The following is an 11675-nucleotide window of genomic DNA, read 5'->3' on the forward strand; positions in this document are numbered from 1 at the left end:
TATATATATATATATATATATATATATATATATATATTAATTTGACCAAAAATTAATTAAAAATTAAAATATAAATCAGTCTTTCTGAAATGTCTTCTATACATGTTCCTGGTACTACTGTAGGTCTTTTGGAGTAGTGCTTTGGGAGCTGCTGACAGGAGAGATCCCCTACAAAGATGTAGATTCATCAGCCATTATTTGGGGTGTTGGAAGCAATAGCCTACACCTTCCAGTTCCTTCTACTTGCCCTGATGGATTCAAAATCCTTATGAAACAGACTTGGTAAGAAATACATTTCTCTTCCAACATTCTCTTTTACTTTTTTCTTCAAAGGCATAATACAACTTCTCTAAAACAAGTAGGTAAGTCTCTAACGTGTGTTTGCAGTCAACCATCTGGTGGTGGAAAGATTAGAGCCTTAGAGTCTGAAACCCTTGATTTCAAAAGCTGGCCCTGCCTTTTTCTGTCTTTTTTCTTTGGGGCGTGTCATCCAACTATCTGTCTTCATGTAGAGAGAGCGCTTGCTCATGGCGTTGTGTTGTGATGAATTAAAATTTATAAGTGAAGAAATTGGTATGATATCTTGAAATAGTAGGACTTAGTTAATGATAGCTATTATTATTTTACCAGACCTAGTGGACTATTATCAAATAGCTCACTGCTCCTAGATTTCCATTTCATCAATAGAGGTATCTCTAAATTGTATTTTTTTGTTTGCCCTTCAGTACATCAAAACTATTTGTGATATAGCTATTTTGGAGTTAAAATAGTGTATTTCATACTTTATATATATTTTTTATAGTATATACATATACATATTTTATAGTAGAATAAATTTTTATCTTCCTGGACACAAATTCTGAAATGCACAAGCTGTCTTTTTTACTTTTAGGCAAAGTAAACCTCGCAACAGACCTTCTTTTCGGCAGACACTCATGCATTTAGATATTGCATCTGCAGATGTACTTGCCACCCCACAGGAAACTTACTTCAAGTCTCAGGTAAGCTCAGAAACCTTCTAACAGATGCTACTGACCAGACAGGGAACTCTTTAGGAGAAAGGGTAACTCTTAGAAGGAGGCCATTTTCATTCTTATAACAATTAAATAATCCTATTCATTGTTAAATAATAATGATACTTCATACATATGGCATTCGGGAGTTTGTTAAGCACTTGATGTACATTATCTCATTTGAAAAGAACATGTATTTGAATGTTGTCCTTATAGTGGGTTCTGGTAAAATTGTTGAAGAAAAAAGAAGAAAAGAGGATGCTAAACCTATAATATACCTCCATTTGAATTGGAATTTTTGGCTGATCTTCATGAAAGCATTGCTTTCCTTGAAGCAGAAAAGTTGAAATACAGAGGAAAGAGATTGAATACCAGAAAGATCCGATGAGGAAATTAAGCCCAGAGAAAACCTTTTCTCTAATTCTGTGTGTTACCTAGTAATAGCTCCAAATAAAATATAATTTAATGTATCTGTTTGCCTTCACTGTACTAAAACCTTCCCAAAACTCATGGTTTAAAACAGTAAGCCTTTATTTAGATTTCCTGTGGGATGGTGATTTGTGCTGTGCAGTTCTTCTGCTGCCTCTGACTCGGTACGCTCACTGTCTGCAGTCAGTTACCAGGTCAGCCAGGAGGCTGGCTGGCTCTAGACAGACTTATTCACAAGTCTGGGGATACTCTGGCTGTTAACGTGGAGTACCTCCGTTCTCCTCTGTGTGGCCTCTAATCCTTTAGCAGGCTAGTATGGGCTTGTTTTTGCAGTTTCTAAGGAATGATAAATCAGAGACTTATCCTATTAGTCAAAGTTCTAACACATTCTCACATCCTTGAACCTAACTTTCCCCATAGCTGTGTCTATAAATAGACTTGCCCCTATATTTTTTAGTGTTTCTGAGAAATTATTATGTAAGTAAAGTGTTTATTTACACAGAAAATAAGATGATTAAGAGGTTGACTTCATGACAGTTCATGTATTCTTTGATATGTAGTCAGAGAAATTCCCTGAGAACTATTAAAACCCATCCATTCAAACACATGTAGGTATGAGGCACTGGATAAGAAACCTTTCAAATGTCTTCTGATAGTATTCAGAAAAGACAGTCCTTTTGTGAAATGAAAGAGAATGATAGTGAATACTCCAGGAAATCATTCAAACCTTAGCATATGGTTGCAATCAGAGCTTTGCTTCTTTTACAATAAAACTACATATCCCAATTATAAAAATATTTTAAAGTACTCTTAACTGACAAGCCATTGAGACAGTCAGTTCTATTGTATATATTTGGAAAATTTCAAATTCTAAACAGATTTTTACTGAAGTTCTCTGTAAAATAAATTTTACTGGCGTTCTCCCACTCTGAAGCTAGTTCAACTTGAGCAACTAAATATCAAGAGTCAGTATCCTTAAAGGGCCAACCTATTTTATTATTGAGATACCCAAAGCATGGAGTATCTACACTGAGCTCAGGAAAATTTCTTTGGGGAGAAAATTGAAGAGAAAATGTAGTACATTGGGCATCTGCCTTAGTTTGGGCTGCTACAACAAAATACCATAGATTGGATGGTTTATAAACAACAGAAATTTTTTCCCCATAGTTCTGAGGCTGGGAAGTCCAAGATCAAGTTCAAAACACCAGCAGATTTGGGGTCTGGTAAGGGCCCAAGTTCTGGTTCATTGATGATGCCCTCTCACTGTGTCCTCACATGGCAAAGGGTCAATAAACTCCCTTGTGCCTGCTTTCTGAGGATACTTATTCCATTAAAAATAGGTAAGTTCTCATGACCTAAGCACCTCCCCAAAGGACTCCACCTTCTAATACCTTTACTTTGGGAGTTAAGATTTTAACATATGAATTTGGAGTGGGGGAAGTACAAATATTCAGACCATAACAGCCCTTTTTTGTTGTTATCACTTTGTTTGTTTGTTTGTTTGTTTTGTTTGGTACTAGGGATTGAACTCAAGGCCACTCAACCACTAAGCCACATCCCCAGCCCTATTTTTTTGTATTTTATTTAGAGACAGGGTCTCACTGAGTTGCTTAGTGCCTCACCATTGCTGAGGCTGGCTTTGAACCCCCCAGTCCTCCTGTCTCAGCCTCCCAAGCTGCTGTGATCACAGGCATGCACCACCTTTTCTGGCCATAACAGCACTTTTAATATTTATTAATCCATTCACATTTTTCTTCCAATGTAAAATTTCACTTCTCCTTCAACAACCCCAAATCTGCTATTCTTGCTAGTTTCAAGATTTTTTTCAGGTATTTATAAGCTGATCTGACTCTAGGTCTGAAACTGAGACTATCTCTGACTAATGTTAGTAAAATATTTATGAACTGTCTAGTGAGTTACTAGGAAAAGCAATGAACATTGAATCTAAACCCCTGTCCTATCACTATATACTACGTGACCTTGAATAAGTCACTAAGTTTTCTAACCCTCAGCTTACCCATCCAAACAAGGAAGATAATTGTATCTTCTTTTAGGGAGTTTCTGTGACAATCAAATGAAAAGATTAAAATGCAGGTACAGCAAAAACTATTAAGAACTGTGTGATTATAAAATGTTATTCACCTCCCACAAAGCTATACAAATAAAGCGTCCTTTGAGTTGTTACCTTCTGGATGCTTTTTAAGATGAACTCCTGAGATGAATAAGAAGGTAGCTAAAAAAAACTCCTAGTAATTGTGTTTTGACTTCATCATGCCCCAATAGGGAAGATCTGATTGTTTCACGTACACGGAGTTTTGCTCTTGCCAGAGCAGTATTATACCTGAGGCCTTGCCCCCTTTCACCTGCTGACAAGATGTTCTCAGTGTCATTTTCAATCAGTGGCTGTTAGCTCCTGAACTCCACCTTCCACCAAACTGGTCAGTCAGGAGTGCTGCCAAGTGTCCAGCTGACCCCTTCCTGAGAAAAAGGGCTTCAGCAGCAGCACATGTGTAAAGATGCTTATAGAACAGATGACAAAGCAACGGATTTCAGCACAATATTAGATTCTGCCAAGGCTGTTACTCACTCCCAGACAATCACCCATTTCTTCAAAGAGGCAATTATTGCTCCTGGTATTCAGCTGTATTTCATATTGGCCTTTAGAAAACAGCTGCTAGTTGGGTCCTATGCTCAGTTTCTAAATTCTTGCACCATCCTCTGCTTTTGCACCATTCTTGCTTCCTCTTGAAAGCCACTATTGTTAGTTTTTCATTGCTATGACCAAAATACCTGACTTAAACAACTTAATCCATGGTTAGCCAACTCCATAGCTCTGGGCCTGAGGCAAGGCAGAAGAGCATGGAAGAAGGATATGGCAGAGGACAGCTGCTCAGCTCCTGGCAGCCAGGAAGCAGAGAGAGGATTGCCAGAGAGAAGACAAATCCTTCTCGGGCACACCCTCCGTGACCTTCCTCCAATGAGGTTCCACCTCCCAGTAGTCCATTCAGCCAGAAGGGGAGAGTCCCGTGATCTAATCACTAACCACAAGCTCCACCTCTGAACACAGGAGACTTTGGGGACATTCCAGATCCCATCATACCACACTGTAACCACCCAGAGAGTGGTTAAAGAGATAACTGCATTTGTCCTGGGGCTAGCCTGTGCTGCCTTACAAGTATGCTTCTCACGAGTGATTAGGTGCCAAAGCTAGGTCCTCACACTGGGGAGGCAGTAAAGAGGAACTGAGTACCAGTTAAGAACTGGACTGGATGCTCTCTAAGGTTTTTCTGATTCAGAATCTATGATTCCTACTCCTAAGCCCCCAGCATCTTGCTTCTCTATTCCTTGAACTAACCTGTAACTGGCTCGACATTTTTTTCCTTTATAAAAATTATGTAAAATAAATATAGTATAAAGTTTATCATTTTACTAGGTTAAGTGTCTAATTCAATGGCTTTCATCATTACATTCACAATGTTGTAAGTGGTCACTACTATTTCCAAAAATTTTCATCAACCCATTAAGCAATAACCCCCTTTCCCTCCTCTGATCTCTGATAATCTCTATTCTATTTTCAGTCTCTATGAATTTGCCTATTCTAGATATTTCACTTAACTGGAATCATAAAATGTTTGTCCTTAGTTTAGGGCTTGTTTCACTTACTTAGCATGTTTTCAAGGTTCATATATATTGTAGCATTTGTCAGAACTTCATTATTTTTTGTAGTTGAATAGTATTGTGTTGTATAATACCACATTCTATCCATTCATCTGTTGATTCAACTTCATTTTGATATCTATATTATGGGACATAAATAGAATCAATTTTTTTTGATACAAAAGCTTCAAACATCTACTGAGTAACTATAGAAACCTACTAAATGTCACAGATTTCCCTAGGCCTTCTCTGGGAGGTAAAGGGGATATCATTAATGGAGTGATCCAGGTTTCACTTGATTGTTCCCTTACTTGCTTACACGGGTCTTGTGAAGCACCCTCCTTCTTCCACACCTACACACTACACTATGCATTTTCAGGGAATTCCCAGGGAGGAGGAGAGATCTCAAATAGTCTCATATTGTCATCTGCTGTCCTTTCTCCTGACTCTGAATAAACACAGCCCTCTCCCTTCTGGCACAGCTGGGCATTTCCATATTGGTGAGCCCTCACTGTTTTCTGCTATAAGTTTGTATTCCTAGTTGCCATCCATTAGATGCTGCCATATCCTTAAGGGACTGCCCTCCCACTCTGGGAGCTGCTCTCTGCTGCAGCAGAGCTCTAGAGTTCCCAGGATTCCAAAGCTGCATGTTGTTCTGTTTGTGTGATGAGCTCTTCCTTTCCCTGTTGATTTACACTGTGTGAAAGGTGGCCATGGCCTGATGTTTTACAAGTATGTTAGTGAAACTATGGGAAATGTCCCATCCATTCCTGTGACAGTGGCTCTGTTATAGGCCAAGCTCCTGCACACTCTTCCCTCTCTCAGTAGCTCCTCCGTCTCTGTGCAAATTGGGTTCTGGCCTGCCTGCCCTGCATTTCTTCAGATAAGCCAGGTAGTTCTTAATGGCAGATTAAGTCAAATCACAACTCCTATTAACATATTCTAAGTACATGTGATGAAACTCCAAATTATCTTCTTCTAGGAATATGATACCTTTGAGGAAAACACACTTTTGGTCAGTTTCTGTTGTTTTCCCATGACCTTGTTTCCTTTTCCCAGGAAGGAATTTACTTGTAGAAACCTAGTTTCTTACAGATTTAAAGCTTCAGAAGGTTATCTTTTAAGTTTCCTATAATGAAAAGCAAGCTTCCGGAGGTTTACTGCCTCTAGAATTAAAACCTGACCTGTAATATCTGATTCCTTACCACCAGAGGGAGATATTCCTTTTCTTGGTACCTTCTTTAAGTATTGCCCTGGAACCCATTAACATGTTTTTGCACAAAAGAGGATGTTTTCAGGCCTAAATCTGACCCTCTCCTTTATCCTTCTTTGTTCTAAAATCTTTTGTTTATCATTCTTTGACCTCTTAAAGTTGAAATACAATTCCTACTCCATGGCTTTGATCTGATGATTCAGAGAGAAGCATTACTGGGGGCTTAACTTAACCTTCATATACTGTTGAAATGCTGTCAAAGACTCTTGCCCAACAATGGGATACTATATTCTTTATTCTGGCATTTTGAAGACATTGAGCAGGTTTGGTGCCTGCTCAGTGAGAGTCAACCAGCTGGCAGAAACCCCTCTCCAATAGTCAACATATAAAAAGAACCTAGTATATTGTAAATAAGCAAGCAGGATGATCATTTTCTAAATGATTATATTATTTTCTACATAAAAAATTGATGTAAAACAGATAATTTGGGGAAATTATATAATGTCTCCTTGTTTTCTCCCTCAGTTCCCAATTTCTATATAATTTCCCATATGTTTATTCCCATCTTCTGCTGTGTATGCTCTGGGATCTTCTACTGCACATATTTTTTCAAGATATTTTCCTAAACAAAGCACAGAAGGAATTCTGGTGCCAGTTTTAAGGGTGATCATTTTCTCACAGACACATACATGTACCCAAGTGGTTATCAGAGCTGTTCTTTCTGGCCATATTCTCGGCCACTGTATTGACTTAAATTGAGTTCTTTCGTTCCAGAGGTGATGGCCAGTGTGCCAGCTATATTGTTGTTTCTGGTGACCATTGCTGCTGGGAAACTGGGAAAGACATAACATCATATTCTAGAGTAGATATACAGAACATGGGGAGGGGCATGCAGATTCAATAGCATGAGATATTTTGCTATCAATCAACTAATATTTCTTGAACACCCATTTTGAATTAGGCACGTGCAGGAAGCACATAGAAAAAAGCAAAAAAAGCATGTAGAAGCATTCAGGCAAAATACCTTGTGCCTGATCCTATGATTATACCAGAGATTAAAACACCTTGAGTACTAACAAAATCAAGTTTTTCTCACCCAGGCTGAATGGAGAGAAGAAGTTAAAAAACACTTTGAGAAGATCAAAAGTGAAGGAACTTGTATACACCGATTAGATGAAGAACTGATTCGGAGGCGCAGAGAAGAACTCAGGTCAGCTGATCTCTCTTCCTCTACTTCTTCCTACCTCAGATCTTCAGATATGAGGAATGCTTCTTATGAATCACCATTTCATTTTCTACACACCTTTCACCTCTGCTTGTTATTATTATGCTCCTTAAAAGTTCCCCTAATAGTTAGTTCTCCTGTGGAATCTAAAAGAGTCAATCTTCTAGAAGTTAAGTATAGAATTATGGTTACCAGAGTCTGAGGAGACTGAAGGGGAGGACAGATGAAAAAAAGTTCTTCAAGGGATACTGTTATAGTTAGATAAGAGAAAGAAGAAGTTGCACAGTAGGGTGACTATAACAAGAATGTACTGTATATATATTTTTAAATTTAAAAAAAAAAGCTAGAATACAAGATTTTGAATATTTTTACCATAAAGAAATTATAATTGCCAAGCATAGTGGTGCTTGCCTGTAATCCCAGGAGGTTGAAGCAGGAGGATTTTACATTTGAGGCCAGCCTTGGCAACAGGAATAGACCCTGTATCAAACATCAGACAGAAAGGACTGGGGATGTACAGTGGTAGAGCACTTGACTAGCACGCATGAGAATCTGGTACATTCCAGTACCCCTCATACACACACAGGAAAGAAATGGTAATTGTTTCAGGAGATACATGTTTACCCTGATTTGAACATTATACAATGTATCAGGACATCATAAAATACCTGTAAATATGTACAATTTTTTATCAGTTAATTTTTTTTAGAATGTGTCATAGGCCAGTTTTGAAATGCTAAGTGTTTTTTTTAAACTTTTTTGTATTTGTTCTTTTTAATTATATATGACAGCAAAATGTATTTTGATATAGCATACTTCCATTCTTGTGGTTGTGCATGATGTGGAGTTACACTGGTCATGTATTCATATATAAACATAGGAAAGTTATGTCCAATTCATTCTACTATCTTTCCCATTCCCATCCCCATGCTCTTCCCCCTACTCTTCCCTTTCCAATCCAGTGAACCCCCATTCCTCCCTCCTGACCTCCTATTGTGAGTCAGCATCATCAAAGAGAATGTTTGGCCTTTGATTTTTTGGATTGGCTTATTTTACTTAGCATGATAGTCTCTAGTTTCATCCATTTACCAGCAAATGCCATAATTTCATTCTTCTTTATGGCTGAGTAATATTCAGTTGTGTACATGTACTATGTTTTCTTTACCATTCATCTATTAAAGGGCACCTACGTTGGTTCCATAGCTTAGCAATTGTTAATTGAGCTGCTATGAACATTGATGTGGCTGTGTCACTATAGTATGTTGATTTTAAGTCCCTTGGATACATGCCAAGGAGTGGGATAACTGAGTCAAATGCTGGTTCCATTATTCCAAGTTTTCTGAGGAATCTCCATACTACTTTCCACAGTGGTTGCATCAATTTGCAGTCCTACCAGCAATGTGTGAATGTGCTTTTTTCCCCCACATCCTTGCCAACATTTATTGTTACTTGTATTCTTGATAATGGCTATTCTGCCTGGAGTGAGGTGATATCTCAGTGTAGTTTTAATTTGCATTTCTCTAATTTCTAGTGATGTTGAACATTTTTTCATATATTTGTTGACCATTTGTATTTCTTCTTCTGTGAAGTGTCTGCGCAGTCCCTATGCCCATGTTTTGATTAGATAATTTGTGGGGGGTTTTGTTGTTGTTGGTTTTGTGTTTTTTGTTTTGTTTTGTTTTGTTTTTGCTTTTTTGTGTTTGTTTGTTTTGTGGGGTTTTTTTTCTTGGTGTTAAGTTGTTTGAGTTCTTTATTATATTCTGGAGATCAATGCTCTATATGAGACGCAGGTGACAAACATTTTCTCCTATTCCATAGGCTCTCTCTTCATGTTCTTGATTGTTTCCTTTGATGTGAAGAAGCTTTTTAGTTTGATACAACCCCATTTATTGATTCTTGATTTTACTTCTTGTGCTTTAGAAGTCTCGTTGAGGAATGTGGTTCCTAAGCCAACATGATGGAGATTTGGTCCTACCTTTTCTTCCAATAGGCACAGGGTCTCTGGTCTAATACTTAATCCACTTTGAGTTGAGTTTTGTGCAGGGTGAGAGATGGGGATCTAATTTCATTTGATTACATATGGATTTTTGTTTTCCCAGTACCATTTATTGAAGAGGCTATCGTTTCTCCAATGTATGTTTATGGTACCTTTATCAGGTTTGAGATAACTATGTAGTTTTGTCTCTGTGTCTTCTATTCTATTTGGTCTTCAAGTCTCTTTTGGTGTCAGTACCATATTGTTTATGTTACTATAGCTCTGTAGTATAATTCAAGGTCTGGTATCATAATGCTTTCTGCTTCACTTTTCTTCCCGAGGATTGCTTTGGCTATTCTGGGCCTCTTGTTTTTCCAAATGAATTTCATGACTGCTTTTTCCATGTCAGTGAAGAACGTCATCGAAATCTTAATAGGAATCTCATTAAATCTGCTTTTGGTAGTATAGCTATTTGACAATATTAATTCTGCCTATGCAAGAATATGGAAGATATTTCTAAGGTTTTGTTCAAGTTCTTTCTATGGTGTTCTGTAATTTTCACCATAAAGGTCTTTCACTTCTTTTGTTAGATTGATTTTCAAATATTTTTTGAGGCTATTGTGAATGGGATAGTTGTCCTAATTTCTCTTTCAGTTGATTCATCACTGATGTATGAGAATGCAATTAATTTGTGGGTGTTAATTTTATATCCTGCTACTTTGCTGAATTCACTTATTAGTTCTAGAAGTTTTCTGGTGGAGTTTTTGGGTCTTATAAATATAGAATCATGTCGTCAGCAAATAAGGATAGTTTGAGTTCTTCTTTTCCTATTTGGATCCCTTTAATTTCTTTCTTTTGTCTAATTGCTCTGGCTAGAGTTTCCAGGACTATATTGAGTAGAAGTGATGAAAGAGGGCATCCTGGTTTTGTTCCAGTTTTTAGAGGGAATGCTTTCAATTTTTCTCCTTAGAATTATGTTGGTCTTGGGTTTAGAATATATAGTGTTTACAATGTTGAGGTATATTTCTACTATCCCTAGTTTTTCTAGTGTTTTGTACACAAATGGATGCTGTATTTTATCAAATGCTTTTTCTGCATCTTTCGAGATAATCATGTGATTCTTGCCTTTAAGTCTATTGATGTAATGAATTATGTTTATTGATTTCTGTATGCTGAATCAACCTTGCATCCCTGGGATGAACCCCACTAGATCATGGTGTACTCTTTTTAATATGTTTTTGTATGTGACTTGCCATTATTTTATTAAGAATTTTGCATCTATGCTCATCAGGGATATTGGTCTGAATTTTTTTTTCCTTGATGTTCTTTGTCTGGTTTTGGTATCCAGATGATACTAGCTTCATAGAATGAGTTTGGAAGGGTTTCCTCCATTTCTATTTCATTAGATAATTTGAAGAAGATTGGTGTTCATTCTTCTTCTTGTTGTTTTCAAAGTATTTTTTTAGTTGTATAGGGACACAATACTTTTATTTTATTTATTTACTGTTATGTGGTGCTAAGGATCGAACCCAGTGCCTCATATGTGCTAGGCAAGTGCTCTACCACTGAGCTACAAACCCAGGCCCCTCCTGGTTTTCTGTCCTGCTGGATGGACCCTTAAGGATAAACCAAGTAAAAAGCTTGGATTTTCCATCTCTCACTCCTTATCTGAATCATTGTGTCAAACAAGGGAGCTTTAAAAATAGTGTCCTTGGTTTTTGAAGTAAACTGTCCTGTTTCTTATTTCATTAGAACTGACCTTTGTTCTCCCCAAAGTTAGCCTCACTGATTCTATGTTTTCTCTGATAGGCATGCTTTGGATATTCGTGAACATTATGAAAGAAAACTTGAGCGGGCTAATAATTTATACATGGAACTGAGTGCCATCATGCTGCAGCTAGAAATGCGGGAGAAGGAGCTCATTAAGTATGTACCCAGACCAAAGAAGGTCCTTATTGATTCGAATCTGTCAATCAACAGAAATTACTCCTCTTGCATGTTGCTGCCACTCAGAACTGGAAGATATTTTATTTATTCACCCAACATTCCTTGAGGGAAGTGCTATGTCCAGGTCCCTGCCCTGGTCAGGCAAGTAGATAAGTGGAGTCAGTACAGAGCTGGGAACGTGCTCTGGACTGGCTTTTTTTTTTTTTTTTTTTTTAA

General features: G+C 37.6%; 1 protein-coding gene across 8 annotated transcripts in view; it reads left to right on the forward strand.

Moving 5' to 3' along the window:
• The window catches only part of Map3k13 (mitogen-activated protein kinase kinase kinase 13), a 172148-nt gene that overhangs the window by 144293 nt on the left and 16180 nt on the right, over positions 1–11675 (forward strand). For all 8 annotated transcript variants that reach the window (XM_048804018.1, XM_048804020.1, XM_048804021.1 and 5 more), the window contains 4 exons: positions 124–282; positions 893–1001; positions 7413–7522; positions 11322–11438. In XM_048804018.1, coding sequence (XP_048659975.1) covers positions 124–282; positions 893–1001; positions 7413–7522; positions 11322–11438 — 495 coding nt within the window. The remainder of the gene's footprint in view (positions 1–123; positions 283–892; positions 1002–7412; positions 7523–11321; positions 11439–11675) is intronic.

The sequence above is a fragment of the Marmota marmota genome, unplaced genomic scaffold (assembly GCF_001458135.2).
Source record: "Marmota marmota marmota unplaced genomic scaffold, marMar, whole genome shotgun sequence".
In the NCBI taxonomy this organism is placed as follows: domain Eukaryota; kingdom Metazoa; phylum Chordata; class Mammalia; order Rodentia; family Sciuridae; genus Marmota; species Marmota marmota.